This window comes from Berghia stephanieae, chromosome 1 (genome assembly GCF_034508935.2).
Source record: "Berghia stephanieae isolate SIO BIC M18660-M18661 chromosome 1, UCSD_Bste_1.3, whole genome shotgun sequence".
NCBI classification, from domain to species: domain Eukaryota; kingdom Metazoa; phylum Mollusca; class Gastropoda; order Nudibranchia; family Aeolidiidae; genus Berghia; species Berghia stephanieae.
The window spans coordinates 90,737,005-90,760,094 of NC_088360.1; the positions used below are offsets into that span (position 1 = coordinate 90,737,005).

The window sequence follows — 23,090 nt, forward strand, 5'->3', positions numbered from 1 at the left end:
GGTTAGTGAAATTGAACATCGCATGTATAGGGTTAATTTATGATTAGCAGACAATTTCAAACATAAAAACAAAGTGAGAATGAAAATAATTTGATACCATACTTTTTGTTTCTTCTGTGTTCAATCATGATTTTAATCTTGATAACAGGAATAAAAATTAATTCTATCTTCATAAATTAACCATAAAAGCCTTTAACTCAAATTAGTTTTAATTAGTGTTCAAAAGCCTATGTCCCACCAGGATCAAATGCGAACACATCAGCTAGTCAGAGTCATTACGATTATAATGCTTGTAAAAATGTTAGACCAAAGGCACTTCAATACCCCTTTGCAAATTATATAATAATTACTATTGGGTGATTTACGTGCTTTTGAATTTATGAATGGCTGACACTCACTAATGTTCCTAGTTTTCCTACACACCATATATATTAAATATCACAAGTCGAGAAATTGACAAAATAGATATAAATAGTGAACCACCCCCTATATAAACAAATATTAACAATATCGTCAGGCCATTGCATAGACGTTTTGTTGTGCTTCCTTGACTCGTCTTTCTGCTAATTTTCTGTAACGTTCCAATTCCTGAAATAAAATATAAATGTATTTTTTAAAGTCAAGTTAAGTTAGGGGGATACTTTTTAATTGATATGCAACAAAATTAACAAGGCATAGATAAGATCTGTATTGACACTTGTTAGAAATCTTTAAAAACATTGAATGCAAAATATGAAAGAGGTGGGGGGGGGGGGGGGGGGGGGGAGGGGGAAGGGGGCATTTATCGAGAGATGGAATGGAAAAAGCAGATTTACTTCGCAAGATCTCCTTTTCTAATAAATGTCTTCCCTCTCTGTCTTCCATGTGTGTGTCTGTATGTTTGTGCCTGCGCACACGAGCGTGTGTGTGTATGTGTGTGTGTGTGTGTGTGTATTTGTGTGTGTGCTATTGTACCATTTAAATATTGTGGGGGTGGGGGTTGGAATGGAAAAAGCAAATGTTTTGGGTATTTATTACAGAGTAGGTTATCACTAGTCATAATATGGTAACTATCTTAGAATTGCAGCTTTGTGGTGATCAATTATTTACAGTCATACATCAAGACTTAACATAATCGTTGAAACCACTGTCAAAAAAACAGTATAGTAAATACAATTGGTATTAGGTCAAATTTTTACATAATCTCTTTAATCCTATTCATTGCAATTGTGTCTCCATACCTACTGACTATTTACATAATCATATTAACCAACATGAAAATCAAAAACTTAAAAACATATTATAAGGATTGGACTCACCTCGTCCTTTTGACTCCTCAGATTGTCAATTGCTGGCTCTGTAAATTGAGAATCTTTTCCTGGATCTGGTACGGTAGCTGGATTGCTGGAAATCTAAAAAAAAAATTACACCGGAAACAGGGTTACTTTCATGACGATACCTGAGATTAGCTAGATAACTGTTATTTCTTGAAAGAAATGGGGGAAATAATGTAAGAGCATCTTATTGAAATTCAAATTATCAATAATAAAATCTTTTATCATTAGCCATCTTGTCAAACAGTGGGTGAAATGGATGACATTTTACGCTCACTTGGGTGTTATGGATTTCTACAATGCTTTCAACACCATTTGTTTTGTTTTTTTTTTGTTTTTTTATTCTTGTCTTTTTTTCTTATAAAAGATTATTTGTCATCTGATTTGCTAATTCTGTCAAAGTGATGCTGAAGTCTATACTAGTACTAGTTTATGTTGCATTAAGTAGACACTATGAAATGCTTGATGATTTTTCAAGTAGGTGCTGGCCCGTTAAATGTTACTTTATATTAGATCTATCTGAGACGAAGCTACTCAATCACAGCATAGTCCCAAAATAACACTACGCTTTTTTGAACAGGGCCCATTTGTCTTATAGTCGAGTGCTTTACTGGGACTCATATTTTGGATGCCAATCTTTTGTGAAAATATATTATACTTCAAAAAGTCCCAGAGAATTTCTATCATAAATGGCAAACTTACTGTCTGAGGGAAATAACATAGATTTTCTATCATAAATAGCAAACTTACTGTCTGATGGAAATAACAGAGAATTTCTATCATAAATGGCAAACTTACTGTCTGAGGGAAATAACAGAGAATTTATATCCATAAATGGCAAACTTACTGTCTGAGGGAAATAACTTGTAAACGCTACCTTCCATAATTCAAATGGAGTTCTGAAAACAAACAAAAAAAGAAGAGTATAAATAAAATGGAAGTTGAACTGAGAATATTTTAAAATGACTTCCGTACATCTACCAAGGATAACATCCCAAATGTATATTCATCATTATCAATCAATAATCAACATCGAGCTAGAAAACGACTTACAACAACAGCCCGCATTCTCAATACATGACTGAACAATGTAGAGTGCAATGTTATAAATTCTGTACATTTTCATTATTCAATTTATAAATCGTGTGTGATACAAAACAATAACAATTTATAAAAAATATATACTCATGTCCAAATCTCCTTTCATTTAAAGCCTCTAGAAATAATGCATAGCAAACCAGCTTTTGTACTTCAAACAAGGGAAAATAACAAAGAGACAATAAACGCCACAGCGTTCAAATCTGGTGCACTCCCTGCAACCTGCCTAAGATAGCCTTTTATTATGATATACTCTAAACCTGATCTTAAATTCTGCCATTTAAAATCATTGATATTTTAAAGTGCTTGACTATCTGATTACTGAGGCAGAGATATGGATCATTAAGAGAGAGGGAAGTTTGAGGGGAAGAGGATGCTGAAAAAAAAAGAAAAGATGAACCAGATCTTCCAGACCCAGCCAATCCATCACAGCTTGGTGGACAAAGTAAATTGTGCAAAATGTGTTTTTGCAAAGAGTATACAGACTTATCCCTGCAAAACTAATTAAGACAATGTTGTGAATCCAAGACTGGACAAATATCCTTTAGCCAAAGTTGAAGCATCAGTAAGTAACAAAGGTAATTCTATTATGAGCCTGATAAGACTACATTTAACAAGCATACTCCTTAACAATTACAAACACCTTACCTGGCTTGAACCCTTCCTATGTCACCTTCAGCAAGAGGTGGTGTTCCTGCGAAAAAAATGTATAAAAAAGAGTATAAACTTGAGACCATTTCTATGAAAAATAGGATTGTGAATAGGCAAAGAAAATAAGTAAAAGTGGGAGAAGGCAATCCACAAAGAAATATATAAAAGAGACACAAAGAAATAAATAACAGACAAACTGATCAGTCAATAAGAGAGAAGATAGTCAAACAAATTATGCCTAATAACAAATTTAAAATACAAAAGAATGAATCAAATGTTAATATCATAAAATTGAAAGAAGGTTTGATGTGAAAGTCAATATATAGTGCAGAATGGATATATTGACAATGCTTAAATCGATATGAGACCAAAGTCCTAATATTTTTTTGCTATATAAAATTAGTAAATAAAATCTCCTATATCAACATAGATTTTCACAAGAAGACGGTTATATCGACATAGCAATAATTGGTATTAAAAAAAAAGAATACAATTAATTATTAGTTAACCATATCCTGCTTTGGGTAAAATACAATAGTCAATGAAAGTGCAGAAATCTTGCTGTGAGGAATAATAACAGCCAATACAAATATGAGATTATTGTCCAATGACATTCCGTGAATGGGACCTATACATCCAAACTGCTTTTATCATGTTGCCTCCCATAAGACCAAAGAGACACAACCCCTCATCCTGTACAGTGGGAGCCACAATGTCACGAACTTGGAAACCTTTTTGAGCGGCTCAGTACCATCCTGCCACTTGACACTGTCTGGGGACTATACCATCATTGATCATAGGCACGTTCCTTGGGTGAGACAAAAAGACATAAAAAGCTAGCTTAGATGGAGCTGCGAGTTGCACAAGCATTCACAAGCCAGTTGACCACTGTGGCACCCTCACGCGCTACAAGTGACAGAAAACTATTATGTCATTTGCACAACAGCAAGTGAATGTTTTTGCAGCTTGTAGCACCACATAAGCTGGCTTTTTGTCTCGCTTTGTGCCACCTAAGGAATGTGCCTCAGAATCGTGAGGTCAGCTGTGAAGTCTCATTCAATGTCATCATTGCCAATGAGATGAGAACACTGATGCAGAGTCAGACGAGGAGTACTACGCACACTGGAACCAGTTTTCAGCCATGCTGCTATAATATCTATCAAGATTCTATGCTGCTTTGTACAACAACGTCCATTGCCAGTACTCAGGACAGGGTCTATAACATGATTCCTAACATTCAGCTTTAAATTATGTGAAGCGTCCTAAATTTCAAAATCGATCCTGTAAAGGGCCACCAAATCATCAAGATAGACTTCCCTTGTTATCTCACATTTTTCATTCGTTTCCCATTCAGATTTTAGAAGAACTGAGACATGTCGCTTATATAGACATCGTCCATGGTCTCAATGATGTCGATATATCCGTCCTCCACTGTAATAGTGAAATTAAAATGATTACCATTTACTGCTTTCATTTCATTCTCAATTTTTATTAACTAGTGTAAACTTATTTATAATTGACGAGTTGTATGGTTAAAATTATAGTATCTATTTGTTTACCAATTTGTTGCAATGAATCATCACCACAAGGAATGAAAATTGGCTTGTTGTGTTCCATCTGAAGAGTTTTGCTGGAAAAATAATCAAATCAAAACAGAACTGAGTGAAAATGTGACTGTGACTTGTAATAATAAAACAAATTTGAACCTGGATGATGCCACTCCTGACTGTACGAACATGACATTTCTCTACAGAAAATTGATGCATATTCAAATTGCATTATTATAGAAGAGAACAAACGCTTTCAAATGGATATTCTAAATTATTAAAAATTGTTAGCAACATACAATTGAGAATTTCAAAATAGCATAAAAAGTAGATAGATTTACCTTGCGTTTGTAGCAAAAAGACAATGACTAACCAGGGCTCTCATCTTAGAAACCAGCTGCTCCTGTTTGATGCTGAAAAACTGAAAATAAATTTTAAAAACATTACAGTCAACTTCGTTCATTCATTGCACCTGTAGGGAACTGAGATCGATCCCGGGTGAAGTTGAGATTTTTTTCTGATCCCCCTTTCCACCTAGCAGTGATTGGGTAGCTAGGTCTATTAGATCTAACAGAAAGTACTTTACGATAGACTAGTGTCCTATTTAAAGGGTAAGAAGCAATTGTATGGTCCATTTCACGCTATAGAAAGCAGGATAAACTCTGTTTCCATGGGCCTAATGGCTCTGAAAGGCTACCAATTGCACTCAAAATAATGAGCTAAATAAAGATATTAAAGATTCATAAAATTGAAATCTTAAATGCAAAATTCATGCGATTAAGCAAAGACAAGACTTCATGTTCATATCATTTGAGACAGAACTAGATTTTGAGTCATCTATTTAAAACAAAAACTACTTAGAAAATTAAAAGCTGCCACAAAGAAATTTTTTCTTCTGTTTCGCTTTCTCAATCACGTCACTTCAAAACAATCAATTTGTTTCAGTAAGGAAATCATCTATCTAATTTTTATTCGAATTATTACAGTAATGTCTAAAAACATTTTCACCCATTGGATATATAAAAGATCTATGGTTTGACTATAGAAAGACATATGGCCGGAAATACCTGTAATGTTGCTCCATGTGTGTGCGCCACAAATCTCAAAGTCTTGCAAATAACTTTTCTTTTATCTGAATCAAAGTCTTGAAATGAGTCATACTTGCTACCAACAATCACCAAAGGAATCAGAAAAGGATCCATCATGCTTTTATCCTGAGAGAAATTAACCAAAGCAAATTAATACAATGTTTTCGGGGTTTAATAAAATAAATATCAAAAGTGAATGAGTATTTTGAGTGTGAACATTCATGAAATCTAGCCAAATACATTAATGATAAACTCATGTGAAATCCATATATAGAGAATACTACCTAATCAATAATTATTGTAAAGGACAATGGAGGACATAAAAATCTTTTTAAAATAGTTGAAAAATAGATATAGGCAACGAGATATGCTTAGAACAGGGAACTTCTAGGAATCTGTAATTTGAACAAACAAGGCGACTTACTGGATGCTCTTCTCCTATTCTTTGAAGAGCCTTCTTCTTCAATTTATCCTTGATGTAAGGGTCTGATGCTTTCAATTCATTTATAACTTCTTCAATCCTTGCCTTTGCAGCTGTCAACAAAGTTTCCAAGGTGACCCATAACTCACTAGGTGCTGATAAATCTAATACAAGGAACAATGTTGTATGCCTGAATGGAGAGTTAAAAGGAATTCGGGATTTCAATAAATTCATCAATTTTGTAAAGTTTAATACATGGTGGGAAAGATTGAGGAGCGGGCAGTGATGCAAATGCAAGATTTGAACAGGTGTGGATAATACAAGCAAAATGAAAGCAAGACTGGCGTGGCGATGCAGGCTGATGTTTTGGGGATGTTTATTTTTTTTCTTGTATTTGTCTTTCCTGCTTTCTCTGGCACTGTTTCATCTTACACCAGTGCCTGCTCCCTAATGCTCTAATTTCAAATGTTTACCATAAGGCTGCTTAGAAATCATTTGACATGCGCATCTCTTGACAATTTTGTCTTTATTCTGCACAATCTTGAACTGACATTGAGAAGAAATGTCTTAAGATTTAAAAACATCCTTCAGAGAGATTTTTAAATAGGTGAATTTCCCACTATCTCCTCCTTTGTACCTTGACAATTGAAACCTAAATATTTAAGCCACCCCCTCTGTAAAATAAAGGGCAGATTTAAGGTGAATGACATTCTATGAAACTTAATATTACAAGATGGAAATATCCCACAGTATCAGTCTGATCCAAACCACAGATTGGATAATCACAAGATATAGTAAACCCATATTTAGGTATGACGGTATTTGAAAACAAAAATGGCAAACAATTCTGTTTTTTGATTTATTGAAAGTGATATTAGATATGTCCATTCCAACTTGAAAAAAAAAACAGCCCACGTTTCAATAGTGAGATAACCCTTTGATAACTCAATTAGAGTCTGGGACCAATACCTAAATTCTGTCACAAAAAGCGATTGAAGCTGTTCAGTACAGTGATAAAATATTTGTCTGCAATGATCACAGCACCAATAACAACGGAAATGACACGATAGAACAGCTTGAGAGGACTCTTTCACAAGATAAGACTGAGATAACAATTAATTTTCAGGTTCAAAATATTTTATAAAATGATTGCTAGAATAACTATAAATACATTCAAATCTCACAGAAAATCCGCTCAAAGACATTATTTTTTTTTCAAACATTGAAAGCACTAGTAGAAATTTGACTGAACACTAGCTTTGGATATCCTCAAAAGAGGAGAGTAAAAAAAATTTCCATTAACACCAGTATGACCGTCAGATTCAGCATTTTTCCCCAACTTCAATACCAATGCTCTGAATTTAGTCTATTTAGATAAATATACAGATTCATATTCAGAAATACCATTGTAAAAATAAAAGTATAGCAACGGACATTACAAAGAGAGCACTGGGAAGGAACTCAAAAGGTCAGAAGAAACTAAGTCATCCACCGATAACCCAGTAACCCGTACAAATCAAGAAACTGAAAATCTTTATGTGCCTTAGAGAGCCACAACGGATGATCAATATGACCAAGCTTGTTCACAAGCACAAGGTGAAAATAATAATATTAAGTATTGGCTCAATTTTAAGTATTTGAGAGTATAAAAATTAGAAAGGTTACCTATATTAAATAGCAACTTTTAGTTTTATTAGGAAAATAGCAGAGAGTCATTCATTAAATAGTATAATTAATATCATGATTATGCATTCAGTAATCAATATTCATCAACTTGAAGAAACCGTACATCAAACTGTTAGCATTGATAGGGATTTCCATGAGTTTTGACAGCCAAGTTCCTCCTCCGAGTTCCCATATGTGGCCCACATCCTTAGCCTGCAGAGACATAATAAAAGTAAAGAAATACATTTATACATGAAGTATCTCTTCAAGTCAAATCACCGTAGTTTTACAAACAAGAGCGGTAGAAACTCAAAAGAGAGATTAAATATCATAATTTAAGATTTATCACATTACCCGAGAGATAATTAATTAATTATTAGTTATTCAAACTTCACAGAAATACCCCCCCCCCCCACCCCCACCCACAACAAGTTTAGGTGGCAAACATATTCTGTTGCAATCATAAAACTGATTAAAAATTGTAATAAAATAGAATATATAAAAGATACAATTATATAATTATCCAGAATCGTCACATCACATTCAAATAAAATGCTTTAAAATTGTAGCCTTCAATTCAATAAGCAGAATAATGAACAAGGAAATGGCAAAATTGCGAAACCTTTATCAATATTGTTAAAAACTAGATCAAATTCAAACACACAAAAAAGAGAAATAAAGTTCTGAATTTGAAACATTTTGTTGACCCAATCGTGTCAGTTATTCTTTTTTTTTTTACATTAAACTAAAATCATATAAAGTGTAAAGACAGCAAACATTATATAATGTTTCAATCTTACAATAATCAATATGAAATAATTAATTGCCGAAATCATCAATGTTTAATTATGTATTATTTACTATATTGTGTCCTTTGGCTCTTCTTCCAAATGTATATTCCAAGGCAACAGTCGGTTTGGGAGGTTCATCTCTGAAAATAGCAATGGAGGATTTATGACTGATTTCTTTGCTTTTCTTATTATTTTGTCTTTTCTTTTTTGATTCATGATAAAATGCTTTTTGTAATATCTCTTATCAAAATAAAATGGCAAACTAATTACAAATTACATCAAAACAATGTAAGAAATCCCAACTGTAAAGCATCAGGTAATTCATTATGAACTGTCCTCATTTTAAAAGATAATCATATCTAAAATCTAGTTATGCCCTAAACGACATCTCACACAAGACGAATAATGTGTTAAAATCTTTTTTTGTGTGTGTGATTAAAGGCTGGTTTAAAAAAAGCTTGGTAAAAATCGTAAAGTGTGGCAATTAAAAAAAAACAACAACTTCGCATCAAATAATGAAGTCACTTGTCATTCTGGAATCTTAAGTGCTTGGATTGGGCTCTGAATGGACTGGCAAGGTTGTCGATGGAATTTTGAGTTTAGCAGCTTATTCCTGATGAACAGGAAAATGTTGATATTGGTTAAACCTTTCCATATCACATGTTGGCATATCAAACAGGATTCTCCCAAATTAGCTTTAAAGGGGATATCCTTGGTGAAAATCCAGCTGGTTCCTTTTTGTTTTATTTTTTGTTTGTTTGCTCTGTTTGTTTTCTTTTTTTTTTTTTTTTTTTGTCTTTAGAAGTTGCACAGTAATGCTGATGGCAATTTGTAAATCTCCATAATGTCAGAGGACAAATATATTTATCAATTGGATATCACTCATGAAACATTATGCTTGTATTCATCACTTCAGTATATATATATAGCCCGTGGCAGGCATATATAAAGTAATGCTTGGTGACATTAACTAGAAAGGCCCGACAAAGATAGCACCGTATCTTGGTTCTTACACACCATCTGAAATCAATTTCTTTTCAAATTATGTTTTGCACATCATTCCAATCTACCTACCTTTGGATACCTCATGTAATTATTGTGTTCACTTTCCACCATTGTTTATCTTGCCTGGACAAGAAGACCCTTTCTCCAATCTATTGATTTTATATGAAGTATTACTATTTCAATTGTTTTTGTTGTTGGTTAAGGAAAGCTTTTGAGCCTAAAATGTTCAATGTTAAGTACTGTGATCTTTTAAAGCCGTCATACTTTGTATAATACATTAAAATGAGACAATCCCTAGTATTTTAATCCACTTTTTTTCAGAAATCAGAGACAACAAGCATATTGACAAGCATATGGCTTGCTTTTATCACACGAACTAATTCAGTATGAGTTTAAATTCTTACAAAAAATATGGTTTCTGGTGGGTGAAGTTTATAAACCGCACATTATGTATGTTGAGTTCTAAAACAGCAATTTTTCATTTGTTTTGGATGCTTTTTTTTTTTTTAACCATTTCTTTTCTTTTTATAAAATGAATAGTCAAAGTAAACGTTTTGCATTTTCAAATTTGCAAGGTTTTATTTTCAATCAAAGAGGTGTTTAAATAGATTTTTCCAATGTATATGCTTTATAGTTCCTAAATGTCAGGTACTGATCGCCTTAATTATTTGTAATAAAAACAAAATAAAATAAAAATATTCTCAGAACTAAACTTACCTGTCTAAAAACCTCAAAATAAGTGATGTCTTGCCCTGTCAATATGAGTAAAAAGATTGATCAATGTAAAATATGCTGAGAAAATTAAATGTTACATAGAATAATATCAATGCGTCTATCACTATATACAACATTCCTTTTTTTTTCGACCACTCAATCAAATACCAAATAGCTCTGTCAAGATAATTAAGAAGATTGATCAATGTAAGATATGTTGAGAAAATAAAATGCTACAGAGAATCATTCCATTACCTTAGATGATCAAATCTAATAATATTCAAAACTTATTTCCAATATCATAAATTGACTTAAAATTCACCAAATTGCCAACTCAATTCTCAATTGAATTATAAATTGTGTTATACACAATTATAATATTAATGAATTTATCACTACACACAATTACTTTTTTTTTTCAACCCATCAATCAAGCACCAAACGACACTGAAATGAATAATAACATTAAGAAAATCACCAGCAGTTGGTGGACGGTATTTGTCAAAACTTTAAATGAGGTGTAAAAGTTTGTTACATCAAACTGGCCAAAAGTATACAAGCTTATGAAATGCTTGGTAAATCTTGATCGTGAAAAATGATCTAACAGAGGATGTTTTTGATAACAGATGAACAGTGGCTGAGTGGTTACGGCATTGCACTGTGACCCGGTAGGACCCGGGTTCGAGCCCCGCTTCAGGCACTTTCGTTTTTTTCCTTGAGCAAGATTATTAAACCCCAATTTGCTCACTTGGACAACATGGGTGATTCCTGTTGACATTAGACATCTTGTTTGATGAGTTATCTATATTCCTTCGTGGAATGCCTAGGCGACAGTATCTTAAAACGTCGTGGCGAAAAAGGCATAATTAATTATATATATATATATATAGGGTAAGGTGGGGGAATTCCATACGCGGGGTAATTCCACACCCACATTCATTATATCCAATTCTTTGCAGAAAGAATGAAAAAAATTACAATTGGAAACTGTTCAAAGTTTTAACTGCCTTTGATTTCTATTTCCTGTTTGAACACAAGAACCAGCCACTTTTACAACAGTTGAATTTTGACAATTTTACAAATGTTTACAAGCCCGTTGAAGGTAAGTGCAACACTTATGGTTTTCAAATATGGCAAAATGTTGTTAAATTTACTTTGAAGCACAAGCTAGAAATGCTTAATCATTCATCGGATAGGTAACATTTTCCCCAAAACCCGTTCTAGGTGCCTTAAGTATGATGCTGTGCCTATTTTAGATTCATAACGGTCAGGGAAATTCCACAACCTACGGGTTTCAAATTTCTCGTGTCTCTTTTTGTGAAAATATTTAATCAACATCCTATGTCAATGGTTTTATTTTAGCCCCAGCTATTATAACAAGTAAATAGTAAATAGATGGATCTATCCTTATCCATGTTTTTTAGTATTGGGGCAATTACACACCAAGTGGGTGTGGAATTGCCCCAACATAATTATATTATATATAATATATATATATATATATATATATATATATATATATATATATATATATATATATATATATATATATATATATATATATTTTATATATATATATATATATATATATATATATATATATATATATATATATATATATATATATATATATATATATATATATATATATATATATATATATATATATATATATATATATATATATATATATATATATATATATATCAATCATCGTCATCATCATCACCATCGTAGCTTAACCCTCCTGGACGTGGCCTCCACAACTGCCAACGGAAACAAGCTCCTGTCCTGTGCTATCCTTCCACATTCAGTCACTGGTTTATTTATCCATTCGCTGATGTCTTGCGACCATCTCCTTCTTGGTCTCCCTCTCCCTCTTTCACCCTCCACAATATCCTCTAGAATTTTTTTTTCAAGGATGTCATGTCTCTTGATATGTCTAAAAAAGGCATGTTTTAGTTTCTGTATCATCTTGATGAGATATGGCTCCCTAATTCCCAGGGGCTCTTTCACATTTTTGCAGTCCAGGGATGCGGAGTATTTTCTGGTAGCATTTCCTTTCAAATGCATTAATCTTATTCTCATTGTTTTTTGTGATTGTCCATGATTCACATCCATATTGTTGGAAATATGTATGTTCTTAATATTTTCATTTTCAGATGGATGCTTTAACTTTTCCATAATGCTATCATTTTAGCCAAATTTATTTGGTCAAGTGCTATCCTCCTTTGGATATCAGGGATCGATTTTCCATTTGCCTCATTCTTGCTCCAAGATAAACAAAATTGTTGACATTCTCCACTTTTTCTCCATCAACCACAATCTGAACTTTAGGACTTTTATCAGTGTCTATTACTTTTTTTTAACATTTAGGAGCAGGTCTTTGTCCTCACTATGTTGTTTTATGGAATGCACTAACCTGTCTAATATATATATATATATATATATAATATATATATATATATATATATATATATATATATGTATGTATGTATATTAGACAGGCTAGTGCAATCCGTTATATATATTATATATATATATATATACAGTAGAATTACTTTAAACCGAAATTTTGGGGACCTTCTAAACCATTTCGGTTTAAAGACATTTTGGTTTAAAGCAAGTTCCCGTTTTGCAATGTTTTTCAAGGGTAGTAACTATTTAAGGAATTTGCTCATTTAATCGCATCATGGGGTTCCCGTTAAATGGAGTTGTTGAATAAATGCCGTCTTCGTAACCATTAACATTTTTTGTAAATTTTTTTTGTTATTTTTTTTTTTTTCTTTGGGTGTGTTTTAAAAATATTTTTGGGGGTTTTCGTTTTCAAATCAAAATTGTTGAAAGAGTTGAGTTCGGGATGCTGTGTATTTTACATTATATCTCCGTCTTGATCAACTTTTTTTTCATCGACTTCACGTAGTATTTTGATTTTAAACTCCAACGTGTAAGCACAGTGTTTTCTTTTAGACATCTTTTAGTAAAATGCAAAGCTAAAATAAGATCGAAAGTTCTTGTGCGATAATTGATAATGAATGATGCACAGCTACTCAGAGGTGAAGTGAAGTAGAAATGAAAAGTGAAAAGGCGTGTATGTGCTAAGCTGTCTACTACACATCTCTCTTTTGTTGAAAAGCCATTAGGTTCAAAGGCCTAATTACATCGAACCCCCCCCCCCCCCTCACACACACACACATTTAAACAAAGTGGAAATGAAATGGCATGTCAATTGTCGTGTTGAAAATCCAGTCAGTTCCAAAGCATCAACACACGAGCGAGAATATCTCGCTTGCGTGATTCTACACCCCAACTCCCCCTCTTTCCTCATTTTTCGCCTGCCAGTCACCCGCTGTCTTCCTTTTCCAGTCTGTGCGATTGTGGTGTTGGCCAAGCCCAAGTGCAGTGATCAGTGACATCTATAGAGTATATGAAGTCCTAGGCAGTGATTGAAGTGTTTACCTAACCCCCACCTCCCACCACCCATCACCCTCATCTTATACTTACGCTCTTTGTTTAATATCGCCGGGCATTATTAGCCTACGTGTGGCCTCCTTCCCGAATTTTTGAAAAAAAATAGAGAGAGAAAAAGGGAAGGTGCTATTTCGGTTCATCGTAAGAATTAGTACAAAGATAATGAAGAAACTAGTACAATTTATTAAATTCTTTGCAGTTTAAGGTATTTTTCGGTTTAGCTTCTTTCGGTTTAAAGTAATTTTACTGTATATATATATTGATTAAAAAATGAGTACATGAAATTCTACCTGAGTTAAATAAACCTTACCGCATTTTTACTTCCTATGAGAAGAGCTGCAGATTCATCATTCATTGTGGTACTGTCATCTAAAAATACATAGAGAAAAAAAAATTTCAAATACACTTTGAACAAAAATAACATAACTAATAAAAGTAGCAGAAGTGATAGTTGTACCATTAATATTATTATCAATATTATTATTATTATTATTATTAGTTGTGGTAGTAATAGTAGTAGTAGTAGTAGTAGTAGTAGTAGTAGTAGTAGTAGTAGTAGTAGTAGTAGTAGTAGTAGTAGTAGTAGTAGTAGTAGTAGTCGTAGTAGTAGTAGTAGTAGTAGTAGTAGTAGTAGTAGTAGTAGTAGTAGTAGTAGTAGTAGTAGTAGTAGTAGTAGTAGTGGTTGGAAGTATTAGTGGTTGTAGAAAGAGTGGTATTAGTAATACAGCGCAACACGGAAACAAGTTGGGACCGGGCATGTTTGTTTGAGATTTCCGTGTTTTCAAGATTTCTTAGTGGGGTATTTTACAAAGAATATGAAGAAAAATTGTGAGGGGAGGGGTAAACATGATCTATTTGGTGAGGTCCCATTATAATGAGGTGTAGCTTTAAGTGCGTCTTGTTTCATTCAATAACAGGTAGAATAATGCTTCCCTTTACGTGTAGTAGATTAAAAAGACAAAGCCAGCACGTCCCATTGTGGATTACACCCTCAGCATGCGACATCTTTAACCTGAAAATCCAGTATCATCCCTACCACTCCTCACTTAACAATCTCACGCCTCTATACTTACCCCATCTTCCCCACCCATTATCACTCTTTGATTTTAATACAGTTATAGTAAAAGTCTCATGTCATCATTGCCTCACTGGTACTGGTACATATTTTAGTGAGGCATCACGTGCATCAGACACTGATCAAACATGTTTCGTACACAGACCCTACACACACTCTTACTCCACACATGCAGGCTTAACAAATTAACTAATATATATTAAAAATAATAATAATAGTGCAATACAAACATAAGGCAAAAGAATTTTATCAATAAAAGCTAGAGTTAATGTTCATTTTGTTAGAGATTTCCATGTTAGCCGCCGATAGTGTTTAAGATTTTCATGTTGCCAGTACAATGAAAATAGAGGGATTAAAACAGGGAATTTACATGTGTTCAAGCTTTCTGTGATTTCGAAATTTGCATGTTCGAGATTCTCCTGCTGCACTGTAGTAGTAGTAGTAGTAGTAGTAGTAGTAGTAGTTGGATGCCGCAGCACAGGTGACATCATCATGGACCGCAGAAAGCAGAAGGAGAGATGGGCAGAGCACTACCAGCAAATGTACTCCCAGAAAAACATTGTCCCTGACACGGCAGTTGAGTGCTTCACCCCCTGCCATTTATGGATAACCCCCACTCTGCCTTGAGGGACTCAACAAAGCTATTGACATCTTTGCCAGTGATAAAGCTCCAGGAAGTGTTGGCATTCCACCTAAAGTCATCAAGGCCGCAAAAAGACTGCTCTCCTTGACCACCTCCACTAACTCCTGATCCATTGCTGGGAGGAAGGTCGGTCCCACAGGACATGTGTGATGCAAAGATCACAATGCTGTATAAAAACAAAGGAGACTGCACTGACTATAATAACTCTCTCTGCTCTGCATCCTCAGCAAAGTCTTTGCACATGTGGTCTTTAACAGATTCCTGTCACTTGCAGAGGGACAGTGCGGCTTCACAGCAGGAAGGTCGACTATCAATATATCTTCAGTACAACAGCTGTAGGATAAGGGTCGTGAACAGAGACAACCACTCTACCTTGCCTTCACTGATCTGACAAAAGTGTTTGAATTGATCAGTAGGAGTGGGCTCTTCACAATACTACAAAAGATTGGATGTCCCCAAAAGTTTCTAAAGATGATAGTCTCCTTCCACAAAGACATGAAAGGTACTGTTAAGTATGATAGCTCAACCTCAGAATTCTTCCAAATCTTTAGTGGCATGAAACAAGGATGTTTGACACCTTCTTCTCCCTCCAGCTGCAGTATGCCTTTGACACCCTAGGACCTTTACCTATAACTAACCTAAATAGAAAAGAAAAATCCTCAGACCTCGGAAGATATCCCTTCGACGTGACCTGAATGGTTGATCTCGTTTTGGAAATGGTGAGGGTGAGTCTCTTACCATTTGTAATTTTATTATAAAGTGGTGGATGATTCAACTCTCGATCGGTTTTGTGATCAATGGGACCTTTCTAAAAGAGAAGTGACCATTTGTAATTTTATTATAAAGTGGTGGATGATTCAACTCTCGATCGGTTTTGTGATCAATGGGACCTTTCTAAAAGAGAAGTGACCATCAAGATTTCAGTTATAATCTCACAAGTCTGGGAGTACTAAACCTCTACTGTAACTGTCACTTCAAGGCAATTTCTAGCTATGTGTAGCTGTGAAACGAATCTGAATCAGAATATTGCTCTGAAGTCAACTCAATTATGAGTATTTGTAATCGAGGACAGAGAAAGTTGTTGAATGTGGCAGTCATTGTTAGTGTTTAGTCTGCAGTTGTTTGATAATCTTCGATATGACCGATATGGTTAAAGAAAGTGATGCCAGCTCAGAATTAGGTCAGCACTACCTTTCTCAATACTTCAATGACAAAATGGCGGCGGAGAACCAAAACAATGGTCATAAATATTAGGAAATTTTAAACTTTCACTAATCTATCAAGGTTCATTCTAGAGTTTTTAAAATGCGGGAGGCCTTCCGAAAGCTCCTACATTGCCACTATTCGTGTTTTTTTATAATGTCCTGGTAGGGGGTTTGGAAACTTTTTTTTTTTTAAATAAAAAGTCTTCCCCCCCCCTCCCAAACCCCCCACTAGAACATTATATTAAAAAAATGTCCCCCCTCCCAAACCCCCTAATAGAACAAAATACCGAGGGTGTAGGAGCTTTCGGAAGGCCTCCCTAAAATGCTAGACCTAGACTCTAGTAGACCCTAGACTGAATTTGAATCATTCCGAACCAGAATTATTTTCCACTAGTCCACTTTTTTTTTTAAAAATAAAAAGTCTTTCCCCCCCCCCTCCCAAACCCCCCACTAGAACATTATATTAAAAAAATGCCCCCCCTCCCAAACCCCCTAATAGAACAAAATACCGAGGGTGTAGGAGCTTTCGGAAGGCCTCCCTAAAATGCTAGACCTAGACTCTAGTAGACCCTAGACTGAATTTGAATCATTCCGAACCAGAATTATTTTCCACTAGTCCACTGCCCTCATCCTGCCTAACGCTGAATGATAACATTTTAAGAGCCCTTTTACTTTTAACGGTCGTGTTATACACGAGGAAACAGCAAGAAACTGGAAAAAGAACGTTTTAAAACAAATGAAAGAAGGAACTTTTTTCATCTAGAATTGTAAATAACAGGAATAAACTGCAAGAAACCACAGTATCAGAAAAAAAATTGAATAAATTCAAAGCAGAGTTGGAGATAAGCAACATCCTAGGAAACAAGTTCAATTATAATTATAAAAATTGGTCCAATCAAGATGAGGAGGAGCGAAGGAGACTACACCAAGTCTAAAAGCTCTATACAGCGGTATCCAGGTATACACAGCTAAATACAAGAATGAGTCCGAGTACCTTTTTGAACATTTGCTTGTTCGATAGCTATATCCCAAAGAGATTTGTCCATCATTGAGTAACGCTTGACATATACAGATTCAAGTCTGTAGATTGTCGTTGACAATGTAAATAGTTTTCACGGAAGAATGCTAGAGTACGCACCGCATCAAATATTAGGAAAGATATGATTGCGTCTTAAACCGAATTAATGTTAAACCAAAGTTGTTGTTTTTCAAATGAATATTTAATTTGAAACGTACTTTTGATAACTGTCTTTTTAATAACATAGAATTGATAGAAATATTTACAGATTAAGGATCCGGAGATTTAAACGATTGAACGATTTTAAATATTAAGTGCTGCACTGTTAAATTAGTCAAAATGGCAGCCATCGAAAAGTATCTCGGTTGCGAAGGAGTTAAGCAGTTCAAAGAAGCAACTCATTTATCAGATATACAGTCTAAAAATGATCCACAGAATACTCCATATAAATCAAAGTATGAGGCTAGAGAAATTTACAAGCAACTCAGTAGTAAGATTAAAGATAAACAGGACGATGTTGGTGAGATTGACGAGTATCTAACTTTGTTGTCATTGTGTTTTGATCTTCTCATCGGTCAAAATTATGTGGACACGGACGAAACTGCTGAAGGAGAAGACTATTTGCTCTCTATTTTGAAAAAGTTGAGTGAAGAAAGATTTGAAAACTCTGTCAATAAAAGTTTGAACATTCACGTTCTGAACAGTCTTGGTATTGTATCTAGTGCGAGGGGTGATCTTGACAAGTGTATGCAGTACTTCACAGAAGCAGAGCAACTTTTCCTTGACTATCGAAGCACGGGGCAAGGTCCCCCAACACACTATCAGGAATTATTAGAACCGTTTGAGGGGTCTGCAGATGAAAAAGCTCATAAACGCAATATTGCATTTGAAAGCCTTCACACTCATACTCTCTATTATCTAGCCCAAGGATACGCAAAGAAAGAAAAGAACAGCCGTTCAGCCCATTATTGCCATATTACTCTTCATCGCCAACTCGATGCAGGAGACTACAATCCAATCGATTGGGGTCTAAATGCTGTTACTTTATCTCAGTATTATATCACTGTTGAAAGGTTCAATGAAGCTAGACACTGTCTTAGCAGTGGTTCCCATATTTTTGACTCCTCAAAGACAAACGTTTCAGAACTTTCTGAAGAAGAAAAGGAGTTACAGGACCAAAGGGAGATTGATATTAAAAGGTGCTGGATTAAATATGGACTTGCATTGTTAGAGAGCTCAAGAGATAAAATGTTGAGTGAAATTGAAGATAATCAAGAAGAAAATGAAGAAATTTCATCTAGTCAAGATACAGCCAACAGTTCTGGTTCAGAAAACCAAGAAATACCACCGTCTGATAAAGATAAAGATTTTGAGGAATTCAAATTAGAGCTCACAGCATATGAGGAAAGTATCACGGATAAACTTGTTAGGACGTTTGATGAAGCAAGGAAGATTTTTTTGTTTATAATTGATAAAATAGCAAAGGCAAAACTATTTTACACATTTGACAGTCATGCTTGTGATTATGTGGAGCTTACCCAAGATAACAGTAAAGCATATAAGTTACTAGCATTTTTTGAATTAGACATGGATCGTCAATGCAAAATGCACAAAAGACGTGCGGATATGTTATCTGACATTCTCAAGGAATTAAATCCCAAATATTATCTTGTTGTGTGTCGTCAGATAATGTTTGAATTAGCAGAAACTTATAGTTCAATGGTCGATTTGAAAGCAACTATTATCGAAATGGATCGTAGTCGTCTTTCCCAGCAATCAGTTGTCAAGTTCAACAAACTGGTGGAGCAAAGCATTTATCATTATCAGATGTACATTGACTCTTTGAGAGACAATAAATCAAATTTACCAGATGAGTTCCCTGAAGGTGATGTTCGCCCAGCACTTGTAGCATACTTTTGTATGGGTAGGCTATATTCGAAATTTTTGGAGCCAGATTTTTCAAAGAGGGTTAATTTTATGACTAAAAGTGTTGACCATTACAAATGTGTAATAGACTACTGCACATCTCACCCACAAGCCATTGATCTTGTTGCAAGTGAATTTAATATCTGCAAAGAGATGGTTGAATTGCTTCCTCTCAAAATAGAACGTATGAAACAACATGGTGTAACATCTTGAGTAGTTGGTGTGAATAGATATATGTGCATTTTATTTAATATCAGGTCAGTTTTACTTTATTATGTTCTTATTTTCTTGTAACAAGAAGTAAAGTAATTAATGGTGATGATGATTGGTGTTCATTGCCAAGGTAGTAGATTGTCATGTTTTGTTCTAACACAGCGTGAAATTTAGGTCTATTCAATTCAAATGATTATAAAACGCTTAGCTAGCATCTGCATTTGTCATGGTCATGATTTTTGGCTTTTTCCAGAAAAATAAATAAATAAATAACTAAATCACACACACAAAAAAAAGAAGACCAGGAAGTTTAAAAAAAAAATCAAATATAAATAATGTTACACATTATTTGTCTTGCTGATCCTACTTTATTTTTCCTTCTTAGTTGTGTTATAATTTGTTAGTGTATTAACTTAAATTTCTTGTTATTGTTTTGATGTCTTGGTGTCTTGTTTTTATTTTGTGTGTTTATGAGTGTGTATGTGGGGGGGGGGGGGGGGTATGTTCCATACATATGATTTCATTTGCCAGGGCTCTCAGTTTTTCTCAGATCGGGGGATGTTCATGATTCATTTCAGAAATTTTCAGTGGTTCACAGCTGATCTGTGATCATGGCTGGGGGTCATTTTCCATTTCACTCTGGTTTCATGATAATATGAAGTACAGAGGATTCCAGATAAGATAAACTCCTTAAGTCAAAATCTGGTTTAAGATAAAGTTTTCATCTGTATATTTTTTCTTATATATATGCCAACTATTAAACATTTAGATAAACACAAATCAGTCTTGATTTAATTAAAATAAACTGTTCATTGTCATAGTGGCCTTTTTTCACCACCTCCCTACGCCATCCCTCACCCCCATGGGTGCATTCACTCACAAGCTAGGCCATCGTATTTGGCTTGACTGAAAGGGGAGAAAAGGACATGCATGCGCGGTTACACAGTGGTTATGCTTGCTTTCAGTTGGAATCTGTGTTTTTTAAGGTTTGCATAAAATTTTGCATCTAAGCAGTTTCTACACTCTAAATGATCTCAGATCATATTTGTACTTTCACTGTGTATAAGTATAATATTAATTATATATCAAATATCCTGCAGTTTTTCTTGATTCGCACACATGTTTAGGGTTGAAATGGCCATCCTGACAATTTTTCAATGGACTTGGTTGTCATATCTAAGAATGAATGAATCCTATACATTATGATGAACATTCCTCTAACAGGGAACCATTAGCACCTGCTCGCTCTTTTATCCTCTAAAAAATCAGTTGTCTCCTTCCATGGGTTATTCTGTCATAATGCTAGCATGACTCTACTTTCTATGCCCTGTTACCAGCTGGGGTTCTTTGTGGAAATGCAGACAGTCAATGGTTGTGAATTTCTTGGATGTGATGTTTTGTTGTTTTTTAAAAAAATATTTCAATTCAATTTTTTTTCTTATAATTAATAATTCCCCCTATGCAGGGAAAGCAAAACCAAAAATAAAAACAACTTATCGTTTTCACCAAGAGATCAACGATTAGTAATTATGAAACAACTCACTTCAGTGAAGCCTTAATCTCATTGCTATTACTGCTGTCTTGGTTAAACGGCTAAAATATGCTGTCAAGTAATTGAATTAGCTCAAACCTTTCCCTTAAAGTGCTCAAAGCAGAAGGTGAGGAAACAAAAATGAAAATCCACTCATCTGGACTTGGCATACTTATGCAAGGAGTAAGGGAGGAGCATACACTTAATTTGCCTATGTTTTATTTGTGTGATATTATGCTGACAATATATCACTTTGTGCCTTATGTTATGATTTTGATCTATTCTGTTTTCCCTGCCAAGACCCTCCTAGTTTATGGAAGCTGAAACGGAGTGAAGGGTATAAAAAATAAAAACATTCTTATCATTTTGTGTTTGGTTCTCTTACAACTGTTGTTTTCCATTTTTGTACATTTGTTTTAAAGGGGAAATGTTATAGTACTTCCCAAAAGATTAAGAGAATGAGCCCATACGGGGATTATACCAAGTAGTCGAGGAAATATTTAAAAAATGGCATAATGATAAAATAGGCTTACATGTGAAATGTTTAAAATGTTCTAAACTTTAGAATTTCAAACATCAAATTACGTCAGCAGTGGAGGGAACTCTCCTGAGGGTGGGGGATGTTGCCCATCCCTGAGCTGTCGGATTCTTGATCGTTCCACAGCCTTGCTGTTTCTTCTAATTTGTTTGTCCTTTCCGTGCATGTAGCTTGGTGTCCTTGTTCTAGATTTAGGCCAATGTAGTTTTTCATGAGGAGTCTTTTGCTGAAAAGGAACCAGCCTAATGGATATATCTTTTTATGAGAGCTTAAATTATTTTTTTTCTTGTGATCCATCTATCTAATGATAATGTCATTGTTATTTATGACACGTATTTTGCTGTGTTTTCTATCTCCCTATATCTGACTTTCTGTCTTTGTCTTGGAATGGAATTTATTAATTTTGCCCCAGCCCTTGCAGGAGTCCTTGCCTGAGAGGGAAACAGTCAAATTATAACACGTCTGTACAAAAAAATTCCTTTTGGGGATGCAATAAAGTATTATTATTATTATTATTATTATTATTATTATTATTATTATTATTATTATTATTATTATTATTATTATTATTATTATTATTATTATTATTATTATTATTATTATTATATTATTATTATTATTAAAATGTATAGTTAAAATTTTGGGAGGTGATTTTTTTTACCTTGTAAATTGATAGTTATATTTTTTGTTTAAAACATATCTTGTAAACATTTTATTTTATTTTATTTGGGGGCACGGGGGTGGGGTGGTATTATTTTTTACATTTATCATTTTGTGACTGTGCTGTTTCATGCATGATGCAAATATGCATTTGAAATTATCCATCTTTACATTCTGTGCATTTTATGTTGTACAAATTGCTGACATTGTTTTTTTGTTTGTTTTGTTTTGTTATGTTTTTTAATGAATAAAATTGATAATTTCAATTGAAAAGGGCCACCGTTAATTATATTAGTTAAGAAATTTTTTTTTTAATGTTTGTGGTCTTAATGACTCTTGGATTCTGACCTGTCGGTCCCTGGTTTGATTTTGATAGTAACAGAGCAATGTTGAGTCCTAAGAAAAAGTCTGCCCCTGTGATTTTTTAAATTCTTCCGTCTGTGACTCAAATATAACATTTACTTCATTTACTATATTCCCCAATGTTTTCTAAAAGAAATTTGCAAAAATATCGCAA

General features: G+C 34.1%; 2 protein-coding genes across 2 annotated transcripts in view; one reads left to right on the forward strand and one right to left on the reverse strand.

Moving 5' to 3' along the window:
• Nucleotides 1–17,814, reverse strand: part of LOC144961357 (cytoplasmic dynein 2 light intermediate chain 1-like) — an 18,244-nt gene extending 430 nt beyond the window's left edge. The window contains exons 1-13 of the mRNA XM_078894589.1: nt 17,682–17,814; nt 14,075–14,133; nt 10,297–10,331; nt 8,645–8,714; nt 7,908–7,996; nt 6,122–6,308; nt 5,677–5,823; nt 4,951–5,030; nt 4,622–4,692; nt 3,060–3,105; nt 2,161–2,212; nt 1,299–1,391; nt 1–588 (exon numbers count right to left, since the gene is read on the reverse strand). The exon at nt 1–588 is cut by the window's left edge and continues 430 nt beyond it. Coding sequence (XP_078750715.1) covers nt 514–588; nt 1,299–1,391; nt 2,161–2,212; nt 3,060–3,105; nt 4,622–4,692; nt 4,951–5,030; nt 5,677–5,823; nt 6,122–6,308; nt 7,908–7,996; nt 8,645–8,714; nt 10,297–10,331; nt 14,075–14,133; nt 17,682–17,736 — 1,059 coding nt within the window. The 5' untranslated portion in view covers nt 17,737–17,814 and the 3' untranslated portion in view covers nt 1–513. The remainder of the gene's footprint in view (nt 589–1,298; nt 1,392–2,160; nt 2,213–3,059; nt 3,106–4,621; nt 4,693–4,950; nt 5,031–5,676; nt 5,824–6,121; nt 6,309–7,907; nt 7,997–8,644; nt 8,715–10,296; nt 10,332–14,074; nt 14,134–17,681) is intronic.
• A 229-nt stretch (nt 17,815–18,043) lies between these two features.
• On the forward strand, nt 18,044–22,866 carry LOC144961366 (KIF-binding protein-like). The gene has a single exon (XM_078894595.1). It carries the CDS (start codon nt 18,045–18,047, stop codon nt 19,842–19,844), a length of 1,800 nt encoding a protein of 599 aa, XP_078750721.1. The 5' UTR covers nt 18,044; the 3' UTR covers nt 19,845–22,866.
• Nucleotides 22,867–23,090: the final 224 nt, after the last annotated feature.